Genomic DNA, 26975 nt, shown 5'->3' with positions numbered 1-26975 from the left:
TGGATTTTTCATTGCACTATCCCGGATTATCGAAGAGAAACTTTGACTGGCTCCTGTGGCTACTCGTGTTAAAACTATTAACCCATTGATCTCATGTAAACCATCCTATAGGGTGGTTCCAAAATTTATTGATAAACATGTAATTACAGCATAGTTTTAAGCTAGTCTAGACAAGAAATTTACTGTCATACTAACTTTTAAGGCCCGTTATTATATAATATGAGTGTTTTAGCAATGTAATTAGTTAGCTAAAAATTAAATAAACAAGGACTACAGCAACTATAAGTATCGAATCTTCTAAATATAGAATAATCAATAGATTTATTACTATTTGGATCTTACACCAGATAATCATGTTTAATAATAAAGTCTAGTTTGTAGCGGGCTAAAATAACGATCTACCCCATTCCCTTTAACGAATTGACCAATGAATGACAATTTATTTTTGTTACATTGTACTTCACACTAGAATATTTATTAAAGGGTTATCTATGGGTTAACTAGTAGGGTGAATGAAACTATTTCCTTCTCGAAACCGATTAAAACTAGAACCGGTTTTCAGTCATTCTTTAAGAATACATGTATATTATCGTATTTAAGACAATTCTCCGCGATTATTAAAATAAAAATTAGTAAATCAATACCAGCTTGGCTAGGCCGGGCCTTCGGCCCTCTGGGCTAACAAAAAAAGGTTTTAATCTTACAATTTTATATCTTAATATCCTCATAAAGCTGTCTGGATAAAACAATATAAATCTACATATATTGCAATATTAGTAATAATTAGCTTATTAAGATATTAAAGAAATTTTCAGCTGCCTAACTGCAAACAATAAATAACATTTTGTCAAAGAGTAACATTAAGATATAAGATAAAATTGTGTCTTATGTCATATCAACATTTCTTTTCATGGGTGGTGTCCCTCTCCCTCCTCCCTTTCTTAAATGGATAAGATAACTAAGAGTTAAGTTTCTTATAAATGCAGGGAGGGAGGGGACATTGGACTGTAAACAATACTTAACCAAAGTTTTATAAACTCGATCTCTCAGGGTCCCAATCAGTGGTGTGCTCAGGGTTTCCTCGTGGGGGTGTATTTCTTACTTAGGTGAAAAATATGCGGGCCTTTCTAATTTTAATTTTATGGAAGGTGTGGACACTTACCTAAACCCCCCTTCCGCAATCATATGCTTCAAACTTTTTCTCCAATAATTTCGTAATTTTATTTATCATAATAAGGTAATTTTTTGTAAAGCAAAGTTTTTTGATTTAGAATGACGTGTTATTTTTATCCTAATTATCTATAGAATAGCTACGCTAAACCAAAAAAAAACTGGGCAAATTAGCAAAAAACGTACTAAAATATGCTTATTGTCTAAATATATTGTTTATCATGTATGAAAGTACCTCTTTGTAAAATTTTTAAAATGTAAATCAACCGGGTAAAATTTAAAGAAACAAGAATGATAAAAACCAATAGTAGCATAGACTCTACATATAGCAGAATGGAAGAGACAGTAAACAATAAATCAATCTTCTTATATTTTGTCTTAAGAAACTAGTGAATTTTGATATCAAAATTTAAAAATTTAAATATTTCAGAATTTATGCTTTTCCCTCTCACTCAGTAAACGAAAATTGTCTACAGAAGCGTCTGGTACAATACAGACCAGCAGACTGCACCATAAAATACAAATTTAGAGTAGCTGCACTACTAAAAAATGTTGTTGTATAATTTGTTTAAGAGCACAATATATCAAACTAAACAAGCTAAAATTTGCATTTAAACCTCCTTAAAAGTACCAAGGAATGAAAAAAAGATGTTTTATGAAGGAAGGGGACATTGGGCTGTTTATTACACTAGTCCCCAAAGCCTTATAACACCTATCATTTTCTAATTCTAGCCTTGGGAGAATTTTGTTGAATTTTGATTGGTTTGTTCATTAAGTTGAGTGTCCAAAGGTTTCATCCACTAATTGGAATCACAGAAGAGGTAATTTTGTGTATCATCATTGAGGATGTACATTAAATTATCGGCCATTGTCTTATTCTATTATATCCATGTATATTTTCTTATTATTTAAAAATATGCAAATTCATATTTTCAACGATAAAAATAATTGAAATTTCGATTATTTATCCATTTTCTGCTGTTATTTTAGACCACAAAACAATGTAAAAATTCTTATATTGTTTTTATATTACTGTAAATATGTAAATGTTTTCAAATTGCTTTATTTTTATTAACAAATGTTCATTTTTATACCACAAAACGTCATCTTAAGAATGTTTAATATGGTAACTACTGCTGCTATGTCTGGCGCGAATCATCCTTGTTAAGAGTCTTTGTCTAAAAACGGGCACAACTTTTAACTAGTCAAAGTTAGGATGTCCAGATAATGATCTTAATCAAATTGTTGGTTGTCTGTTGGATGTTACAGAAAACATTGTTTATATAAGTTATCCTTGGTTTCCGGTGTGTACATAATTTATATCTAAGTTCTGTTCTAATGTCAGAAAATTTAAGAAATATCAATTCTTACAGTTTTTCCAAAATATCATTATGTTGCTGCGACTCTTATATTCAAATAGTCTTTTTTCCTATAATTTTAAGAAATAATTTAGCTTAAAAGTTAAAACTCTAAAAAAACTTTATGTAGTAAATTTCAGCTTTGAGCTTTGATGCGAAAAAATACTTGCTTTTATTTCTTTTTGAATTGAGACCAAATTTTAGCAGTGTTTTTAGGAAACAACCAATTTATGTCCAGGTAATAGGGTAGCTTTTATGCATCTTTGGTATGTGTCCATCCGTTTGGATTGCTTTAATCTTTAGTTTATACATGTTAGTATCTTAATGCATTAAAAATCCTCTAAAAATAAAACATGAAACTAAGTGTAGCAATAATTATTATATAAAACTAAGTTAGCTATTATGCCGCCAAATTTGTATCTGGTAATTTCTCGGGCGATTAGACATGATAATGTTTCTTCATTAAATTGTTAATGTTTATTTGACCATTTTTTGTTGATTTACTTTTGCTGTATTATAAAAACAATATTTAAGTTTAGTTTAGAACTTAAAAAACAGTAGGGTATTCTTTTACACCAAGCTGAATAAAATTTCTTTGAGCATAGCTACTCTATAGACATGGTATGGATATACGTCCTTTTAAATGACATTTCAGGGACCTTAAGGGATAAGACAATATAATTTAAACTACAATTAAGAAAATTATCACTTCTGTAGATTTTTGGTTGACCACCCAATCAAGATGTAATAAAAGAAACATTTTTTTTGTAAGCGAATCAGAAAACATGTTCACTAGACTTTGGGTACCAGTAAATTAAAATAGTTTTAGTTAGTAGTTTGTTAGTGCTGTATTACTTAAGGATATAAGCATACTTGTTTAATCTTAAATTGAGTAGTTTTAAAACAAGAAAAAAGTAAAACAGTAAAAACAATTACAAATTTTAGATTTAATTTGATATTGTTACATATGCTAAAGCAAAGTATCGAAGCTTCTCATATCCTATAGAATAAAGTAGTAAGATTTTTTGTCTGTCGATAAAGATATCTCTTACCAAACAACTGATTAAGTTCTCCATGATAGGGAAGATTCAAAAGATGGTTTTAGACTTTTTATTGTAGGACACACCTTTACTTATAATGATCTTGCTATAACTCGACTATTTTAGTTAAAACTTATTTTCTGTATTATGAATTACTATTCCGCTTTCAAATTTAATTTGGTATGTTAAATACAGACTTAAGTACAGAACATACCTTTCAAGGAAGGTATGGGACATTGGACTGTAAATAACTTTAATACCTAATGTTTTATTTTGACCAAGTTTTCTTATTTGTTGGCTCAAAAACTTTGGGTACTTTTTTAAAATATTGATTTGTTGGTTTCAATCTTTTCAATTAATAATTTTAATCTAGAGAAGGGGTAATTATGTTTAGCTTCATTGGGGTTATATGTATATCAAATTATCATCCATTTTCTTACCCCTGAAGATCCCTTTCTCAATTACTCTGGATTTGATAGTTATTAATTGGTAAAAATTATATCTGAACAAAAACACAAATTGACAATTAATAAAAGACATTTAAAAGGGTGTTTTGAGAATGACTTATAATTTTTAAGCAAGGACAATTTCGTCCAGAGAAGGATAATTATTTCCATAATTAGCGCTGCAAATTTAGGTGTTGAAAACATATTGATACATATAAATTTTTATATTTAGGTATTTCTTTAGTTTTAACTTTTTATAACCCAGACAGACGTAAAAGGTTTGTTATATAATATTTATTTTATGGTTGAACCGAATTTATATGTACAGAAGCTGTAATCAAAAGCAAATACTTTTTAAAAATCAAGTTAACAAAAAATCTTTTTTACAACTTTTATAATCATGTCTTATATAAAAATGGTTAGAGATTATCTATCTTACTGTTCCATAATCTACAACATTATATGATAACTTTATGAATGAAGCTAATTTAAAAATCAACTTATTGTTGATGTATAATAAAAGCAAAAAACATTTGGTATTTCAAACTACAAGAGCTACCTAATGCCCATTCATAGCGATTGGATTGGCAGGGATATGTATTTTGAAAAGAAAATAGTAGAACAGGACAAACAATGATTAATTGAAGAAATTTTCGGTACTTTAATTCAAACATATGTTAGGACCACAGAAATTTTAAATTTTAAACCTCTTTTACCTTTATTTAACCTAACCTAGTTTAAAGCCATTAAAAAGTTTATCTGCGTAATTAATGCAATAATTGTCCTTGTTTATTTGTCAATATGAAAGAAATCCAGGAATTTTAATGGAAGAAATCTCCGAAAAATAAAATGGCCTCTTTTGTAGAATAAAAAATATCCGTAAATGGGTTTGGTAACTTTTTAAACAACAAATCAAGATTTATAAATGGTCCAAAAGTTTTTAGGATAAATAATGAAAGAGTTATGATCAATCATAAAAACAAGGAAAATTTTCAGTCCAATGTCTCCTCCTTTCCAGATGATGATGTTTTTGTTAAATGTTGAGTTTTGTGATATTAATCTATATGGATGATATTCAAAAGTCAATTTTAATAGAAGCGTAGCTACTCTATTACTAGAATGTTTCCGTTTCTGTACTGACCGAGAAAGGTTACTAAATATTTTTTGTTGTTGTTAACAGACTATAATTTCTGGTCATCTGTTGCTTAAAATAAAGTTTTACCATAATCAAATTGTCGTATACTAAGATTTATTGACAAAACATATTTTCTTTATCAAATTTCTCAGAGGAGCAGAGTTTTAAAATGCAGGTTTTAGTCTATTAATTGAATTTATTTTTTAGTTCGGGTCAAATAAATCAATATGTTTTAATCTTTCTTCTTTTGGGATGGTCTAAGGGCGCAGGCACTGTTATCATAAATATTCACGTGTCCCTTGTGACCAAATCTAAAATAAATAATGAATAATGATCCAACATTTTAAATAGATAAAACTTTAACATGTCAATTTGCTACTTTTATCTTGTTAGGAAGGCATTCAGCCGGTAAAATAAACAATTTTACAAGTTTTTGATAAAGAATTATAACAAACAACAATGGATTTAATATTACTTGCATTTTACACCAGATATTTTTCATGTTTTCTTATAAAGTAAAATTTGTAGCGGGCTAAAATAACTACCTCCCCCCCCTCCTTTATCCCATCTTATCCCCTACTACTGGACAATGATAGTTTTAGTTTATAGTATTTTTCAAAACATACTCAAAATCGTAAACGATGGGTGATTTCGTAGAGAAATGTTACTGTTTTCAATATTTTCAAAATACTAAAATAACCCTAAAAATATACAAATTCCCCGATATATTCAAACGACCGGAAATTGAGACTTCACACCTCTGTTAACATTTTCATACGGAGAGAAGGGGTCAACTTATGCTAGATTTGGGATGTATTTGTAAAGTACTACATATGTTCAAATATCTTTACGGTCAAACATTGTCAGAAAATCATAAAAATTCCGGAAAATATTAACATACGAATAAGGTTTATGACCTCAGTAGAATTTTATGACTTGAATAATAGAGGTTTGGTGAATAGTTTTTTTTTATAGCATCACGCAATCTCGTAGCCAGATTATCAAGATAGTTAATCTTAGTTCTTATTGCTAATTTCGCTTGTTTTTTTATTTCCATTTTGGCAGCATTTCATGCTTAATAAACCAACCAATCACAATTAAAGAAAAAAAGTCTCCAAAGTTGTTATTGCTAATTTATCTTTTGACTTTGCCAGTTACTTTATGTTCTGTTGTGTTTGTCAGTTCAAATAAAGAAATAGGATTTTGTAGATTTATTAATTATGTATTATTTTTTAAAAATGTTATGTAACCCCCCCCCCCCCCAATCATATTTCTTAAAATATCTTATACGTGAGTCACACACAAAGTAGAGAAACAGGTGCACATATATTGTTAATGAATTCTGGCGTGGGGGGGGGGGGGGTTACAATGATGCATCAGATTCAGAAGTAGCTAATATACCAACCAAAGGTTTTTTTATAATATCTATATGTGATACTTAATTTTTCAAAATATTGCTTGACTTTGATGTATCAATGATCAGAAATAGCTATTTATTTATCTAATATACCAAACAAAATTTTTTTTTATAATAATTAATATAATATCTATATCAGTTACTTAAGTTCTCAAATTTAAAATATAGCTTGAATTTTCTAAAGAATAATTCTTACAACATTTCTGTACGAACACCTTGGCTGACCGTAATATCATGTTACCAGTTACTTACCACCCCCCCCCCCCCCATATTCCGTGGGTAATCCCCATAAATCATACATTTAAATAAATACAGGAGAAGACTTTATAATAATAATACTCGAGTCCCCTCCCTCCTCTTTACTACTTACTAGTAATATAAATAAAGACATCTTCTTAGCTTTAACTTTTCCAATTCCGAGCCTAACCAAGGAGAGCGCAAAATCTGTCGGACGACACGAAACAAACAGACCAATGAGAGTTCGAGTTGGGTGGGTTAGCGGAGATTGTTAAATAACAAATTAGCTGTAATAAATAATAGGTTTATTTCATATTGTTCAAACAAAATTGAAAATACAAATAAACCTTAAAAATATTCCTCACCCCCCCCCCTTCATATTTATATTTGACTTACAACTTTGGATGGAAGAAAATAATACCCTTTAGGATTTAACTTTCACTTTACCTATACTGAACTCCCCCCCCCCCCCCATCTCTTTTAGCAAAAGTTGACCGATGATCATTCATCATATATCATACATCATAATAGGGGGAGGGGAGGGATCTTTTACTTAGAAAAAAATAACATCCTATTATATAAAGAAGTTGGAGTTTTTTGTCTTAAGCTTTAGATTTCAATAACTGCTAAACAGATTGGGTTCTCTATTCTAGGTAAGCTTCACATAATTTTTGTGATGGTTTTATGCTGTTATATTTTCATATTTAAGGTTTACGATGGTTTTAAGCTATTATTTAGTTCTTTTTTTGCCCCTTCGAATAAAGAGCCTCTAGATGCTAGGGGCGTAGCTGCTAGTATACATATAATAGGATACAAGTTCAGATATTTTTTAAGCTACTGACCCAAAAAAAAACAAAAATAACAACACAGCACAAATTTTGCCGTTGAATGTGTGCGTCTGTTTTGATCTAGCTGAACTTTACAGGTTAGCTTCTAATAGGTAAAACCCTCTCAATATTTTTTAACTTTCTTACATAAAGATCATAATAGAAATTCTTTACTGTCCCCAGGGAGGAGGGTGTATTAGACGATAAATTAAATTGGTACCCAAAGTTTTAAAATTACTTTATTTTATTGGTTGGCGCAAAACTTTGGGTACTTTTATTGTATTTTCATTGGTTGGTTTAAGACTATCAGTGTCCACACTTTTCAACCAATAATCTTAATCTACATATGGGGTAATTTTGTTTATCATTACTGGGGATGTACCAGGGGCATCCAAGCTTATTTTTTTTTTTTTGGGGGGGGGGGAGGGTAAATATTTTTTTTTAATGGGAGGTTATTTTTAACATATGGTTTTGTTTTCAATTCTAAATATACTACAAACTACGCTTGAAGTTAACCAGTATTTCTTGTAAAAAAAAGTAACAGGATGTCTTTATAACTTATTGTTTCTTTGGATCGATATGATTTTAACCCTATTTTATGGGGGGGGGGGGGGGGGTTGAAAATGTATGAAATCTGAGTACTTAGCTTAAAAACTTTGGGTATAAAATGTATTTATCAACTCTGTGATCGTTGCTTAAAGATTATGTGACAATTTAAAACACAATAAAGTTAAGTGTCCAGACATTTTAAACTTAAATTGTAATCTAATGAGGGGTATTTTTGTTTATCATCAAAGTTCCCTTCCTGGGCCCAGCTGAGTAAACAACTGCAACATGCAACATAAGTATTTTATAATATAGCTCTATCAATATCCAGGGAGGGAGGGGACAATGGGCTGTTCATCTCACTAATCATATATTCGTTGGCTTTACAAATTTGGGGACTTTTATTAAGTTTTGAATTTTGATTGGTTTGTTCATTAAGTTGGGTGTCCAACGTTTCAACCACTATAGTAGTAAAAAAAGGGTAAATTTGTGTATTAATATTAGCGATGTACATTAGATCTTTTCATGAAAATACTCTTTTTCGAATTTTAGTCTTCTGCTAACCTAAAAAGTTACTTTAGGAGCCTAGAAATACATGTACAAAATTTCAGCTCTCTATCTCTACTGGCGACCTAGCGCCAGGCATGTAAAAAATCAACAGATAACGGTAGCACGGCGGTTTTAACAATATCTCAGCAATGTGCAGGTTTTAAGCTCTTCTGCATATTTCAATTTAAATACATAAGGACAAAGGTATATTATCCCAAAAATCTTTTGTCAAAGTCTACTCTACACCTAGCGCCAGTCAGTTTTCTAAAATTATGCATTTTATACCTGTGAAAATAGAAATCGCCAGCGCTTGGTGTAGAGTAGACTTTGACAAAAGATTTTTGGGATATTATATCTTTGGCCTTATGTGTTTAAGTTGAAATATGCAGAACACCTGAATTCATCTTCCAAGCCATTCTCTAGGCATTTTAATTTTTTTGATGAAATAACGGGATTTCAAAACTGCCCTTTGAAAAGGCCCAAAAAATATCTTTTTTTGTCACTTTTTTCACTGCTTATAGTTACAACTTATTAAGATATTATGCTCAGTTAAAAAAAATCGGCGCCTCCAGCACCAAAACCGGCAAAAACTGGCAGTTAAACTTCTGTGCCCCTACTTGCCCCCTTCTTCAGTAAACAGTAGTTATCTCAAGAAGTAAAAGAGATATCAACACACAGAAAGAAAGCTTTTTAAATAAAACTGAACTAAGTAACTATTACACATTTAATTTTGGGACTTTCTTTCTAGGGGCTTGTGGAGCAAAAGACCTACCAAAACACTAATAATATGAGTTCTGAGCTTATTTTTAAAGATATCAACCTGATTTTTTTTGAAATCTTTTGTTACCATAATTGAACTCAGTAACATTTACAGATTTCATTTTGGGACTTTCCTTCTAGGGGCTTGTTTGGCAAAAGACCCCCAAAAACAAAAAATATGAGTTCTGGACTTATTTTTAAAGATATCAACCTAATTTTTGTTGAGAAAACTTTTTTCTCATAACCAAACTCAGCAACCTAGACAGATTTCATTTTGGGACTTTCCTTCCAGGTGCTAGTGGAGCAAAAGACCCCCCAAAACACAAAAAAATATGAGTTCGGAGCTTATTTTTAAAGATATCAACCTGATTTTTTTAAAGAAAATGTTTTAAATAAAACTGATGATTACACATTTTATTTTGGGATTTTCCTTTGAGGGGCTTGTGCAGCAAAAGACCCCCCAAAACACAAAAAATATGCGTTCTGAGCTGATATTTAAAGATATCAAACTGATTTTTTAAAGAAAATTTTTTTAACATAACCAAACTCAGCAGGGGCGTCCAAGCTTTTTTTTTTTTTTGGGGGGGGGGTAAAATTTGCTTGGTGGGGGGGGGGGGGGGGGTAATTACCCCCCCTGAAATCTGTTGGTAAACAAAATTTGCCCCCAGGGTAATTTTTTTTTTTTTGGGAGGGGTTATTTAAATTTTATTAAAAATTTAGTATTTTTTATTTTTAGGGGGTATTCAAAATTGTTTACCCCTCCTAAAATACCCCCTCCCAAATGGTTGATATCTTTAAAAATAAGTCCAGAACTCATATTTTTAGTTTTTGGGGGTCTTTTGCCAAACAAGCCTCTAGAAGGAAAGTCACAAAATGAAATCTGTAAACATTACTGAGTTTCATAGACGTCCAAGAGCGGGGGTAAAGTGGGATTACCCCCCCCCCCCCAAACTAATTTGGGGGTGCGCCCCCCCCCCCAAAAAAAAAAAGCTTGGACGCCCCTGCTGAGTTTGGTTATGTTAAAAAAGTTTCCTTTAAAAAAATCAGGTTGATATCTTTAAATACCAGCTCAGAACTCATATTTTTGGTGTTTTGGGGGGTCTTTTGCTCCACAAGCCCCTCAAAGGAAAGTCTCAAAATGAAATGTGTAATCATTACTGAGTTCAGTTTTATTTTAAAAATTTTCTTTAAAAATTTTGGAAGGTAAATTTGCCCCAGCCAACAGGTTTTAGGGGGGTAATTACCCCCCCCCCCCCAAGCAAATTTTACCCTCCCCCTCAAAAAAAAAAGCTTGGACGCCCCTGCTGAGTTTGGTTATGTTAAAAAAATTTTCTTGAAAAAAATCAGTTTGATATCTTTAAATATCAGCTCAGAACTCTTTTTTTTGTGTTTTGGGGGGTCTTTTGCTCCACAAGCCCCTCAAAGGAAAGTCCAAAAATGAAGTGTGTAATCATTACTGAGTTCAGTTTTATTATAAAAAAATTTCTTTTAAAAAATCAGGTTGATATCTTTAAAAATAAGCTCAGAACTCATATTTTTGTTTTTGGGGGTCTTTTGCCCAACTAGCCCCTAGAAGGAAAATCCTAAAATGAAATCTGTAAACATTACTGAGTTTGATAGACGTCCAAGAGGGGGGGTAAAGTGGGGATTACCCCACCGCCCCAGGGTTGGCAGATAAAAAACCCACCCCAAAACCCACCCAGGTTTTTTGCCCTTTAACCCACCTTAAAAAACCCAAGGGGTTTTAGGTTTTTGGGGTTTTATTAAAAAAAGTAAAATTGTTTCAAAAATAAGTTTATTTTTCATTGTTTATATATAAAAAAAATGTTTTTCATTGACCCCTTGCATGTATTTAACAAAGGAATAGACTGCTGTGCTTGATTTTGCCATTGTCACGGGCTCAGGAAGAGATATACCAGCAAGAAAAGCACGTACAGTTTTAGGATCTTTAGATTTTTGCATTTTTTTGTTTTTCCTGTAAATAGCAGCCAACTTTTCATCTTTCTTATGTCCTAGCCTGTTTCTAAATATTTAAAGAATGGACCTAATTGGTTTCATGACACAGTGGTTTTCTTTGTATTTTTATAGTAGCTATTAATAGGTTATTTTAAGTTAGGTTAGTTAAGGGGTAATGATTGCCCCGCAGGGGTAGAAATAAGAGAAAAGCTACTGTGAAAATACTATGAAACTCGCTGCGCCATAGAAAGAATCGTCTATTACATATTATATAATTATATATAATATGTTATTCAAGCTTTTACAGTATAAAAACTATAAAAACCCAAAATACCCCAAAAAAAAACCAAGAAACCCCTAAAACCCGGGTAAAACCCCTATTTTCCACGACCCCAGGGTATTTTTTGAAAAACCCGGGTTTTGCACAGCCCTGCCCCGCCCCCAAACTAATTTGGGGGTGCGCCCTCCCCCCCCCCCCAAAAAAAAGCTTGGACGCCCCTGCTGAGTTTTGTTATGTTAAAAAAGTTTCCTTTAAAAAAATCAGGTTGATACCTTTAAATACCAGCTCAGAACTCATATTTTTTGTGTTTTGGGGGGTCTTTTGCTGCACAAGCCCCTCAAAGGAAAGTCCAAAAATGAAATGTGTAATCATTACTGAGTTCAGTTTTATTAAAAAAAATTCCTTTAAAAAAATCAGGTTATATGAAAAAAGTTTTCTCAAAAAAAATTAGGTTGACATATTTAAAAATAAGTCCAGAACTCACATTTTTAGTTTTTGGGGGTCTTTTGCCAAACAAGCCCCTAGAAGGAGAGTCCCAAAATGAAATCTGTAAATGTTACTGAGTTCAATTATGGTAACAAAAGATTTCAAAAAAATCAGGTTGATATCTTTAAAAATAAGCTCAGAACTCATATTATTAGTGTTTTGGTGGGTCTATTGCTCCACAAGCCCCTAGAAGGAAAGTCCCAAAATTAAATGTGTAATAGTTACTTAGTTCAGTTTTATTTAAAAAGCTTTCTTTCTGTGTGTTGATATCTCTTTTACTTCTTGAGATAACTACTGTTGGCTGAAGAAGGGGGCAAGTAGGGGCACAGAAGTTTAACTGCCAGTTTTTGCCGGTTTTGGTGCTGGAGGCGCCGATTTTTTTTAACTGAGCATAATATCTTAATAAGTTGTAACTATAAGCAGTGAAAAAAGTGACAAAAAAAGATATTTTTTAGGCCTTTTCAAAGGGCAGTTTTGAAATCCCGTTATTTCATAAAAAAAAATTAAAATGCCTAGAGAATGGCTTGGAAGAGGAAATTAGGTGTTCTGCATATTTCAACTTAAACACATAAGGCCAAAGATATAATATCCCAAAAATCTTTTGTCAAAGTCTACTCTACACCTAGCGCTGGCGATTTCTATTTTCACAGGTATAAAATGCATGATTTTAGAAAACTGACTGGCGCTAGGTGTAGAGTAGACTTTGACAAAAGATTTTTGGGATAATATATCTTTGCCCTTATGTGTTTAAATTGAAATATGCAGAAGAGCTTAAAACCTGCACATTGCTGAGATATTGTTAAAACCGCCGTGCTACCGTTATCTGTTGATATTTTACATGCCTGGCGCTAGGTCGCCAGTAGAGATAGAGAGCTGAAATTTTGTACATGTATTTCTAGGCTCCTAAAGTAACTTTTTAGGTTAGCAGAAGACTAAAATTCGAAAAAGAGTATTTTCATGAAAAGATCTAATGTACATCAATTTATCGGCCATTGTCTTATCAATTTAGATCTCTGATCAATATCCTTGTCAACATGCAATTTTATTGGTTTATATCGACTACAAGAAGAGAAAAATTTAGGTTGCAATATCCCCTCACATTTGTTGGTCGGGATGGAAGGGAAGGGGTAAAGAAGAGGAATGGGGGAGATATAAATTTTAGCCCGCCGAATAGTTCACTTTTTAATAGAACAGGAAAATCTGATGTAATGTCTAAGTAATTATAAATCCATTTTAAAGTCGATACTATCCCAAAAAAGGACCACTGCACTGTTAAGGACATTTGATAATTAATGACACAAGTACTCAAAGTTTTATTAATAAGTTTTTTTACTCGTAGGTTAAAAAAATTGAATTGTGATTGGTAGGGTCCGAACTTGTAGTGCCCAATCTTTTTAACCAATGTTTTATATTGTATAGATTTTTATTTATAATTTTTGGTGATGTACATCAATGCAAAGTCCATTTTCTAATCCCCTCAGATTCCTGGGTATGAATCATAGATTATTTGTGTGTGTGTCCATTCCATTTTAGAGGCGCTACTACAACGGAAATATTATTACTTGGATGCTGCATCATATTTTCATGTATTCTGATAAAGTGAAACTCATAGCTGGCTAAAATAACCATACCCCCCACCCCCCAATCTACCCACTCCCCTTCTACTAGATAAACTAATGAACAATAAACGAGTTCTGTGTTAGCAAGCTAAATTAACTACAAATTTTCTTTCTCAGTATATCCATGTATATATTTCATATTATTTCATTGTTTGTCCATTTTTAAAAACCCGGAAGGCAAGTAGGGATTGAATGGACTGTAAAGTGTAAATTATACTGGTACCCAACGTTTTATAATCACGTTTTCTCATTCGTTTCCTTGGACTTATAAATGTATTATTTTTGACAAAATCATACGTCATTTTTTTTTGTAAAATTGTTAAATACAGAATACTGTTTAAAGGACATACCTAACCGTAATTGACGGACATACCGACTCTAATCATAGAAAAGCTCTGCTTTATTAAAAGTAAGGTTTCAAGTTCGACCCCTTGCTCAAATCAAAACCTCAACTTCTTTTCTATTATAAGAGTCGGTCCGTACGTCTGTAACAGTTAGCTCTTTTCGTTATCAGAATGTCCGTATGTCCATTTCAAACATGTTGATTTTCAAGTTTTTCAACATCAAATTTTTATGCATTATAATTATCTGAATGATATGATTTTTGGAATACAGATTCCTAGAACAACAATGTATAATGTTATTCAGTTCTGACACTCTACAGGTGTTAATGTTTGTTTGTCCTACTATTTCAGAGCTTCCCTTTCATGGATGTTGTCATTCTGTTTTTATAACTTTTATAAATGCTCAAATTAAAATTAAAATTTAGAAAGCGTAACAACTCTATAATCGTTACCAGAATGTCTGTACAACTATTTTAAACATTTTATTACTATTTTATTACATACAAAATGATATTTTATTTTTCTAAAAAAATAGCTGTTTTAAGGCATACAAAAATTATTGCATGAGAATACTGAAGGGGTTGGAAAGACAAAAGTATAAGTACAGATTCTATATATAACATATCTCCGCCCATTTCCCTATCCAAATCCTAATCCTAATCATAGAAAGCTTCGCTTTAAAAAAAAGCTTATTATATAAGTTTTACAAGCAGAGAATCAATACAAAACAAACAGATTCTATTTTAAAAAAAGATTAATTTTGCAGATTTGTAATTGATTGCTTTCTACCTATTCCCTAGAAAGGTCCAGGTCATGCTCTAACTAAGGATCTCACTAACCGCTGAACCAATGAACAATAAAGCTTATATGCTCATATTTAAACATCAAGTTCCTATTGTAAAGATTTATGGGAAGGGGTGTTAATTATATCTACTGCTGTTAAAAACAAAGCTTTTCTATAATTGGGGTTGGTTTCACGTCCGTCCGTCTGTACATCTAGAACTGATAGATTAAGAAAGTGGAACAACTTTATAATATTAACTTATAATTCTGTTTATACTTTATTCTGATTATTCAGTTCTGACAATCTACAAGTGTTACTGTTTGTTTGTACTACTGATTCGCTTTTATGGATGTTGTCATCCTTGTTGATAAACCCTCTGATTTCCTTTATTTGGCTAAAGTTAAACAGAGTTGCCCCCCCCCCCCCATATCCAATTGAATATGATTTACTACTATTTTCTGCCAAAATAAAGGTAAAAGGTAAAACATGGACAATAATTTCTTTCATTGTATTATAAACGGCTTTCCGCGGATATAGAATGTACAATTATAAGATTAAAACCAGTTTTTTTGGCCCCGAGGTGCCGAAGAAAAAAACTAATTCTATATTCTAATCTCCCTCCCCCCCCCCCCCCCATAAAAAAAGTTGCTCTTAAGAATTCATTTGTAGTTCAGGAAGGGAGCAGAGAAAATAAGAACGGCTTGTTTTTTTCCTATGCCTTGTAAAGTAAATCATATTCAATTGAATATGGGAGGGGGGGGGGGGGGGGTTAAAAAACCCTGTGAACACACCCCACCCCCCATAATCCTATACAATAGGAAGTTTAAATATGAGCATTTATAGAAACAACAAGGATGACAACATCCATAAAAGCGAAGCGCTGAACTGGTAGGACAAACGGACATTAACACTTATATAGTGTCAAAATTGAATAATCAGATTCTAAATGTATATGAGTCGATGCAAAATTGATTATAGAGTTGCTACGCTTTCTAAATCTTACCTAATTACTGCAGGAATCACTATGCAAAGTTTGAAATCGATAGGACAGTTCTAACATGCCTAAATTAACGAAAAAAGCTATCTGTTACGGACGGACGTACGGAGTGACGGACGGACGTATGGACGGACCGACCCTAATTATAGAAAAGCTTCGCTTTTAAAAATTAACTTTTATGTGAGACAATGTTAGATATACCTTTGTAAGAGTGTGTTTTTAAGGACCAATTTTTAAAAGCGAAGCTTTTCTATAATCAAGGCCGCTCCGTCTGTACATCTGGAACTGATAGATTTTTTAGAATTTAGGCATGTTAGTATTGTTCTATTGTACAATTTAGAAAGCATAGCAACTCCAAATATTCACTTATAATTTTGTTTTTACTTAAAAATTTATATTCTGATTATTCAGTTATAACAACAGACAAAATACAAGTGTTAATGTTTGTTTGTACTACTATTTTGCTTTTAAGGAAGTTATCATCCTTGTTTTTTATCTCTCATTTTATTCTTAATCCTCTCCCTCTCCCATATGTTGACCCGTTTAAGATGACCCCTTCTTAAGTTACCTTGGAGTATTATCATAAGAACCTCATAAAAAGGAGGGAAATTTTAACTGAAGATAAATTTTTTTTCTGCAGTGCCGCTACTTTACAAATACGAACTGTAAAATTACAAGTCAAACAAGATTAAGTGGTTCTTTGACAATCACTATTTAATCTGGACAACATTTTGCTTCAGTAAACAATGTTTATACTTTATAATGACGTGCATATTAAGTAAATATTAAGTAAAAAAACCTTTCAGTGTTAAAAATCTTATCTATTATACAAATTTTATATCTATTTAAATTTTTTCATGTATATTTCAACAAAAAAAAACTTTAGCTAGAAAATTTTTTTTGTAATATGCGAAGGTTCCGTGATCATATGAACATGCTAATTTATTTGAGAAATCCAATATTTTTTAAAAAACTCAAATTGCCCAATAAAATTAAACGGTCTAGCTAAGTTTTTGAAAGGGATAATTAGTGATTTACAACGATATCCTGGCCGTATGAAAATGTATAGCTATTTCAATATTTATCAAATACCTATTTAACCCCTTTCTTTCACACGTTTAACCCCCAGTATGAAAATTAGGGAATTTAGCAATATTTGGCACCAATTTTAATATTTTGAAGCCGTAAATTAGTTTTTGAAACTAACGATATGACTGCTACTGGATAAACGATTTGACCAATAAATGATAATTTTCCGCTGATATAATATCCACGTATATTCTACATCAATTCAAACACCACAAAAATATACTAAAATTGTTGGAGAAGTGGTTTTTTTGTAAAGGCATCCAAGATCATTCCAATTAATATATATAATCTAGATAATACTCTTTAAATCAGCCAATAGGAAAAAAGTGGATGTACAATCCGGTCATATTATTGGTTAGAAAGTGTACAGATTTTGGTACGAAATGGCATTTTTCATTTTTCATTTAATTTGTTTTATCTATTTTGCAATTTATTTTTAATTAACACGTACTAGTTTAATAGGGAAAAACAATTATAATAAAAATCATAAATTAACCCTAATTTATTAATAATAAGATAAAATTCTTTAACTAACATTTTCCATAATAATAGTAAATATATTTATGGCGTATTTTACCTAAAAATCATTAAAATTGCCAGTTTGCAAAATAGATTCAATAAATATTACATACATTATTTATAATTTTCAAAATCATATAATGCGATTTATTTATCTTATGTATAATTGACAGTTGACCGCAGATACGTAAATTCAAAAAAAGGTTTATAGTTGCACTAACAAGATATTATTATTCCGAGCCGGTTTTCATTCAGTGGAAATTATTATCCTTAAAAATATAGAATAAAATAAAGATTTTATTTAGGTAAGGCATCGAATCCAATAAATTTCTACCGGATTAAAACATACTGAAAAATCATGCATCGTTTCATATTGCATAAAAGTTTAATCCAGGTTTTATTGGTTCAGTCCCCAGGGACAACAAAACTGTAACTAATCTTATAATTCATAATTTTCTTATCCGCGGAAAAATGTATATAAAACGATGCTATAAATTTATTTAAAAATTACCTTGTTCTACTTTTTGTTCACACATGGTCATTGTTATAAAAAAAGTCTTTAAATTTTTTTGTGTTTTTCCCGATCAATATTTGAATCACTTCTGTGTAAGAAAAAAATACACTTCTCTAGAAAACGTTCTCACATGGACTAAAAAGTTCTCACATAAGTTTTTCTTCTAGCGTCGGCTTTTCTTTGTAATATAATTATATACCCAGCAAATTGTCCAATTTACATCCAAGGCAGCACGCTTCTGCGTATAAAAGGGGTTGTGTTTTTGGCGATATATAAATTAGACGCAAATTAGCTTTTTAGCACATATACATGTATGCATGTATGATTATGGTCTATATGTGATTAGAAGTCCGTAAAATTTCTTTTAACCCTTTTGAAATCACTATAAGCGGTGGGTTACGCGGTTAGTGACCGTTTAAAGAAGGGGTTGGTTTGGTTGTTATGTGTGCGTATGGTGATTCACTTGCGTTAGATTTCACTTAAATTTACACCTGTGGATATACGATCATATGTTGGTCTGTCCGTGCGTGTACACACTCACACGCACACGACCATTCGATTCAACTATCAAGTCAGGACTAAAATCTGTAAAAATCTGCCTCTTAGATTCCCTCCTTCCCCCGCCCCCATAAATCTTTCCCCCATTCATCTAACATCACCCCATTTTTGGCCCAAACCATGGGGTTACCCCACGTCCTTAAAACTCATACTTTTGGTCACAAGGGGGACGGGGGGACAAAGGGAGGTGGGGGAGCGAGGACGCCCCCGCAAATTTCAAAATCAATCTTAAAACTTAAAAATCTGGTGTAAAAAATGAAATTTCATTAAACTTATATAAATACAACTTAATCTTTATTAGTAGATTTGATATATTTGCTTATAAAAAATGCTTTTAGCCTCATAAAATTTCTTAAAATGATAGAATAAGGTTAAAAAGTGTAAGTGTTCCAGATGGAAAATTTTTCAACATGGGCGGATTTATAAAGGAAGATGTTTATACTATTACGCCCTACAATTTATTTTAGCAAATTATCAGCTGTGGATTTATGAGAAAAAAATCAAACTGACGACTCTGGATTATTAAAGAATGTTAAAAAGCTGTTGTTTTTTATGACTGCTTAACCACAATCATCAGCTTTATTGACAGCTGTGGCTGGAGATTGCACTGCGTGTATAAAGCAGCTTCTAAAGAACAAGCAGCTGAAGATTGTTCAAAATTTAAAACATGCCTTGAATAATAATAAACTTCCCTAAAAGACAAAACAGTTTGGATCTTTTAGAGACTTTAAGAATACATAGAGAAACATCTGAATAATTCTCAATATAGAATGGTATTTGTTTATATGTCCACTAATATATCTAAAATAGATGGGCTTTTCTGGTAAGCTTTGTAATAGTAAAGGACAGGTTTCAGATTATTTGACATGCTTAGTTAGGGAGATTGGTTAGTTTAAACCCTTTTAGAGATTTGGCAGCTTTTAAACTTATCATAACTTTCTTTCTTTTCATATTAAAAAAAAAATTAAGTAATGAAAAAATCCCTAATTAAAAATCGAGCCATTGGTTTACATTATAAAAAGATATCTTATAGTTTAATTTCTTTGGTTTGGCTATTTTTGCATGTAAACAATTTCTGTTTTGTGGTCACACTCTAAAGTAATAATTTTGGTAAACACAAACACACATGTGCATTAACACTATTGAGTAGATATGCGCCTAGTCAATAGATATATTAATACCTTGATGTTGAACAAGATTATTATGTAATCCATTAAAGTAATACCCGCAGCTGGCTAAAATAACGATACTCCCCATCCCCTTCCCTTTAAATGAATGAACTACATAACTGACCAATAAATGAGGTCCATGTTAGCAACCTAAATTGACCATAAATTTTACCCTGTCAATATATCCACGCCTACTTTTTCCATTGCCTCCTCTGTGTATATAGTCATCATACACATTAACATATGGATTAATAGATGGACTTATATGTATATACAATTTATTTATACAATTGTTTGATGTCTGTTCAATTAGACTACCATAAAGTAGAAGATGATTAAAGTCCCTCCACAGATTATGACGTCAAACGATAGAATAGCCAATGAGATGCCAGTATACACTGTGGTTGACCAATTGTAAAATTTATGCTGGCCTCTCATTGTTTATTTTATCGTATGACGTCATAATCTGTGGAGGGACCTAAATCATCTTCCATAAAATAAATCTGCATAGCTCCTCTATAATTAATACTTACACGTTTGTAATTTTTTTAACTTATCTATTTGCATATGAAGTAATTACTTCATTTACAACTAGCAGCTACGCCTCTAAAAACCTCTAGGGGTCCTTAAAGCTGAGAAATTTCTCATGGGAGGGTATGGTACCCTCCCCCAAAATAGTTATAAACCTTCCCAGGAACTATTAGAAGCTACCCTGTGAAGAATATCCATATTGGTTCAGTGGTTAGCGAGACCCTTCGATACAGACCAAAAAGCTTTCTACTTTATAATTCTAGGATAGATTTATAGATGTACAATTTATTTATCTAATTATCTAATTTTGTTTGATTTCTCTTCTGCAAGACTATAAAGAGATCAACTGAACAACATGTAAACATTTCCTTTTTGTTTATAAAATATCTTTCCTTTTAAACGGGGGCAGGAGGATGAATTGTAAACTCACATCTGATAGCATAAAACCTTCCCCAGACCAATTTATATTTATTTTTTAAATGAAATTCAAATTATGTGCCTCTTGAGGGAAATGCCTATAGATTCTTCGGTAGAATATCAGAAGTCATTCAATTAGCAATTAAGTAAGACCAACTATTAAAAAGATAGACTGACTGTCATTTTTAAGTTATAGAATAGGTTAGCTTATAAATCTCTAACCTAGAAATAAGACATGTGTACTTCTGAATTAAGTTACTATTTGCTTTGCATAACATATTTATCAGGGCTCGGCACTCGCGCGTAAGCACCGAATATAAATCTGTTTAGGTAATAAAATAATGTTAATAAAATAGACGGAAACACACATTAGGAACAGGTTTTAACGTCCAGTGGATTTTCAAAGTTTTAAAACATTGGTTTTCGATCGTCCTATAGATGGCTGAGTCACGGCTGCTGAGCCCTGAGTTTTATAACTAAGTGATCATAAAAGGTATGACATGCCTATGATATGATATGATGTATCTCTCTCTCTTGAATATAAGATTATAATCTAGATTTAGATACTATAATTTTAGTTTTTGAATAAGCATAAATAGTTTTCGTAGATTTTTTATAGAATTCATATTTTGACTTTTATTGCTGGAAAAAATTGTGTTTTAGCTATTTTGCATAATAAGGAAAAAAATATTAATAGATTTTATAGGTAGTTGAGTCATTTGCTCTTTAGTCCATTCTTGAAAGTAATATTTCTTTCTAAAATGGATTAACTGACCATTATGCTACAAAATTTAATTCCATTCATATATAGAAGGTTTTAAATGAATAGGATAATTATATCTTATCCTATTACATAAAGTAGTAAGGGTTTTTTGTCTGTAACTTTAGATTTCGATAACTACTGAACCAATTGAGTTCCCAATTTTATGGAAGTTCTTATAGGTCCCTGGATGGTTTTAGGTTTTTTAATTTTTATACAAAACTTTGTTTTAGGCTATTTTCCTCCTTTCCATGATAAATCGAATACAGAGCTCCTAGATGCAAGGAGCACAGACGCTATTGGCTACACAGTTTTAGAAGTACAGACTGACCGACAGACTACCGTACAGAAATGTAGAAAAAACATCAGCATAAAAAAAGAGGATTAACACACTCTAAAATGCCTCAATTGCAATAATATGAAGTGACTGCTTTTTAAAATCTGTCTGCTAATCTATTGTATTGTCTTACATATCAACATTTTGTTACAAAGCTTTTTGCATAAACCTTTTTTAAAACGAAGCTTTTCTATAATTAGGGTCGGTCCGTCTATACGTCCGTCCCAAACGGATAGCTCTTTTCCTTAATCTTGACATGTTAGAACTGTCGTATCAATTTCTTACTTTGCATTATGTACAAAATAATGTTCTGCCTATTAAGTTCTGACACTCTGCAAGAGTTATTGTTCTGTCAGTCCTTCCTTTAATTTTTGAGCTTCGCTTTGTTGATGTTGTCATCCTTGTTATTAACGAAGCTACTCTAGTCTCTAGTCTAGGTATTTATGTAAAGATATCAGTAATAATGTTTTTATTTGATCAGAGAAATTAAAATAAATACCCGTACAGAATTTTTTTTACCAAATAGGAGTCTTTATACAACGTTTGAAATCTATAGGACTATTCTAACTTTATTAACAGACTTACAAACGATGGAATGATACTTTATGTATGAAATATAACAATAAAAATAACGGCAATAAGTAGAATAGAGTATTAATTCTAAAATATAAGTGCATCTATTTAAAATAACTTGGAAATAAAATTACAAAAAAAGAAGTATAAAAACAGCTAATAAGCAGTCTGTTAAGAAGCTTTCTGTCTGCCTATATTGTTCTATATCTAAATATGCCTAATTGTTTTTGGAATCGTCACAAATTAATCTGAGACCTGTCCTACATAGAGCAGCTAAGTAAATCCAATTTTCATTAAAACGGTCCAGCACAAACAAACATACGGTTTGACATAACTACGATGGATAGTAGCTTCGCTACTAAACAAGGATGACAACATCCATAAAAGCGAAGCACTGAAACGGTAGGACAAACGGACATTAACACTTGTATAGTGTCAAAGCAAAATTGTAAGTAAATTTGTTGAAAAACTGCTTGATTCAGGATAATGTTTATGGACATACTTACATTTCTAGGAATTGATTATAGAGTTGCTTCGCTTATAACATTATACTTTGTTGTCCCAGGAATCAATATACCAAAAATCATATCAATAGGATAATTAGATCACATAAAAATTTGTTGTTAAAAAAGTAAAAAAAATCAACATGTTTAAAATGGACGTACGGACATTTTGGTGATGATTATAGAGTTGCTACGCTTTTTAAATCGTACCTAACTATTAAAGGAATCACCATGCAAAATTTTAAATCGATAGGACAATTCTAACATGCCTAAATTAACGAAAAAAGCTATCCGTTACGGACGCACGGACGGACCGACCCTAATTATAGAAAAGCTTTGCTTTTAAAAATAGATAGTTTGCTAATTTTATTGACTTACGACTAACTAGTTAAAATCAATGATTATAAAGTATTAAGATAAATCAAGGATAAAGAGATAAGACAATAGCGAGAATAGTTATTTATTTCATTGTATTATAGACAGTTTTCCGCGGATATTAAAATGAAAAATTCTATGATTAAAACATGTTCTGTTTTCCCAGAGGGTTACCTTTACTAGCAGATATGACTTTGTATAAAAAAAGTGTGACCTTTCCCCTACTAAAAATAACCAAAGCAGTAAAATTGATTTATGCCTTTACTTGTCAAATATAAATGTTTTTAAAGAATCGAAAGAAAAAGTCATATTCTTCCAATTTCGATAAAACTGTAGATAAATGGATTTATGGATACATAGATAATAACTATAGTAGATTTAAGAAATGGATAGATCAAATAAGACTAAGATAGATTGATAAATAGATAGATATACAGATTGATACATTTTTTTGTTTAGTTTAGACTGACAGACAAACAGACAGACAGGATTATAGACAAACAGACATACAAACATAGAGTCCGACTTACAGACAGTTAGAATTGTAAACAGCCTGACATACAGACTTTCAGACAGGAAGAAATATAGAAAAACATATATACAGACAGAAAAATAAATATATAGATAGATGGATACATTCCCACGGAAAATGATTGTTAAAAATTGATATCTTTGTATTCAGAATTGGTACATCATTCTCATTATAACAAAGTGTTTCTGCATTTCAGTCGATTAATATCATTTGTAATTGCAGAAAATCAAATATCTTTTTGTGGCGAATAGTTGGCGTAAAATTTGTTTTCTGATGTAACTAAAGAGAAGTGGGGAAGAAGGGGGAGAAATAAGGGCATAGGGTTGTAGGGAAGCCTTATAATGTTTTTGTTTCATCAGTTTGTAACACTACGGTTAAACTTTTAAAATCTATAATACAATATATAATGCTAAGTTTATTTGCAATGATTCCCTGTGAGCAATGAGCATCGAGTAAGTAATTAATTTATTCCGTCAGTCTGTCAGTTATACTGGTACCCAAAGTCAGTCAACATGTTCTCTTATTTATAGGCTTAAAAGTTTTTGGGACTTGATTGGTTGGTGTTCGAACTATTAGTGTCCATATTTTTCAACCAATAATTTATATCTACGAACCCAAACAACTCATAAAAAAAAGTTTCATGGCAATAACTATTTTATTTTGCTAAATTGAAATATATTTTGTAACGCAATCACACCTCATTCAAAAGATCCTTAGTTTTAGGGAGGATAAAATATAAACGATGATACTTTCAAAATCAAAATATAGGATAGTCATAAAATATTTTCAGGAAACAAGGTAAAGTAAGTCAATGGTAGCGCAGTAAATATCTAAGTTATAAGGAGAATATTATAACAAGATATAACTTTCAGAAAGGCTGTGAAACGAACATATAATAGGGTAAATATACAAACAAATAGACATATCTATAGATATGCAGTCAGACAGACTGATAGATAGGTATTCAGACAGATCTGGAGACATATAGAGACGGATAAGGCCAACAAGATAGACAGATATAAAACAGACAGATAGACAGGTATAAAGTAGGCATAAATAAATAGACAGACTGATAGATAAATAGACCAACTAACAAAATGATACACATACATTCAGATAGACAGACAGCCTGACGGGTAGATAGATATACATCTGACAGATAGATAGACTGACCTACATTTAAGTAGATAGGCTGAAATAAAGATGTATGTACTGACAAATAAATAGATAGACTGACAGATATATATATAGGCAAACAGATGGACTGATATATTTACACATATACAGATAGATGGACAGATGAATAAAAAGTCACATAGATAGAAAGCCAGAAAAAAGTGTTATCATATTATATAAAGTAGTCTATAATACAAAGTAGAACGATGTCTGTCTGTTTGTGTGTTTGTTTGTCTGTTTGTAGCGAAGGATCTCGCTAACCGCTGAACCGATCAGGTTCTCCTTTACAGGGTAGCTTCTCATAGGTCCCGGAAAGGTTTATAACTACTTTGGGGGAGGGTACCACCACCCTCTCAAGAGAAATCGCCCCTAGAAAAAAATTGCCCCTCCCGAAAAAGAGACTTGAACGAAACATAAAGCAATTATTTCTCTAATTAGATATTTTAAATAAGAAAAAAACATTCAAAGTGCCACTAGAGGCCTCTAGGGGCGTAGCCGCTAGTATTTTATAAAATGACAGATATAGAGATGTACTTATATTTGAACGGTTAGCTAGACAGACTTTTATTGAACATACTAATTGCTGTACAAATTCTGAAGATGACCTTTCCAGATCTCTTAATGGGCATGCATAATGTAGAATTTGCAACCTAAAGGGACAAGTCATGCCTCTTAATTACTCCCATTAAATCAAACAGGGATGGAGGGGATAATTGCATTGAAAAAAAGTAACGAACCTTATATTTTCCAATTAAAATAAACTACATAAATGGATTTACTATTACTTAGATCTTACACCAGATTATCTTGTACTCTAATAAAATGAAAATTGTAGCTGGCTAAAATAACGACCACCCCCCCCCCTCCCATCTCCCATTTACTCCATCCCCTCTACCCCTACTAGATGAAAGAACTGACCAATAAAAGACCTATATTGAAGATATTTTTCCCCTGTCATAATATCTTCGTATATTCTTCATCATTACTACACAAGATATGATACATCCAAAAATAATTTTAGAAAATATTAAAGTACTGTCTATTGTCACATCCTTATCACCCTGTAATAAATCAAGAATTCAAGTTATGCAATAAAAACAGCAACTATTTTTAAACAAAGCTTCTCTACAAGTAAATTGTGCTTTTTGTCCCCTGATGTCATTGTGAATAAAACGAATAGGTCGTGTTTTATCCTTTCCATCGTTTAGAGAAAGTTATGATCATTTATTGCAAAATTAGACATATTTAATTTTAGTTATAAATGTCTTTTATGTTGTTCCTAATTGTCATAATAATCACCATTTCTTTTATCTATGATATCAAACTACAGCCACATTATGCATAAAATTGAGTCATAGCTTTGAATGGCATTTAAAATTGAAGGTATGTATTATTAATGTAATAATTAGGTTAATAACAAGGATTATAACATCCATTAAAGAATGGATAGTCAATTAAAGGGATTGAAAGGAATATTTCCTCTAAATAAAAAATGTTTTACCTTTCCCCAAGATAAAGTGTGTGGATAGATTTTCTGTGTTTGTTGTGAATGCATTGACAATACTAATAGCTGCTGCGAACCAATCATCTAGGGTTATTTAGCTAAAAATAGCCTAAAACCATCTTTATACCTATGTAAATCTTTCCTAAAAAGGAGAACTCAATAGGTTCAGTAGTTATTCAAATCATAAGCTTTAGACTAAAAAGCCTTTCTACTTTAAATATTAGGGTTAGTGTTAAAAATGAAGAAAAATATAATATTCATAGCAGAAAGTTGCAACTAATTTCAAATTAATAAAGGAAAGATGGTTTCTTATCGTACGTTGAATATTTGTAAAAGCGAAACAAGTTGCTATTTTCGTTAATTTAGGCATGTTAAAATTGTCCTATCGATTTGGACGCATAAGTTAGGTACGATTTCAAAAGCTATCTCTTAAACGTTACTAAAACCTTGTATTTATGCAATTTTGTA

At 31.5% G+C, this 26975-nt stretch overlaps 1 protein-coding gene across 1 annotated transcript in view; it reads right to left on the bottom strand.

Moving 5' to 3' along the window:
* LOC145323726 (uncharacterized) overlaps nucleotides 1-18652 on the bottom strand; it is a 59256-nt gene extending 40604 nt beyond the window's left edge. Inside the window, exon 1 of the mRNA XM_080166210.1 lies at nucleotides 18070-18652. Coding sequence (XP_080022336.1) covers nucleotides 18070-18100 — 31 coding nt within the window. The 5' untranslated portion in view covers nucleotides 18101-18652. The remainder of the gene's footprint in view (nucleotides 1-18069) is intronic.
* Between the last annotated feature and the right edge of the window lie 8323 nt (nucleotides 18653-26975).

Source organism: Acartia tonsa, chromosome 7 (assembly GCF_053477335.1).
Source record: "Acartia tonsa isolate MP-2025a chromosome 7, ASM5347733v1, whole genome shotgun sequence".
Lineage (NCBI taxonomy): Eukaryota > Metazoa > Arthropoda > Copepoda > Calanoida > Acartiidae > Acartia > Acartia tonsa.
The sequence above is the reverse complement of the archived record's forward strand: the minus strand, read 5'-3'. Positions and strand labels throughout refer to the sequence as shown.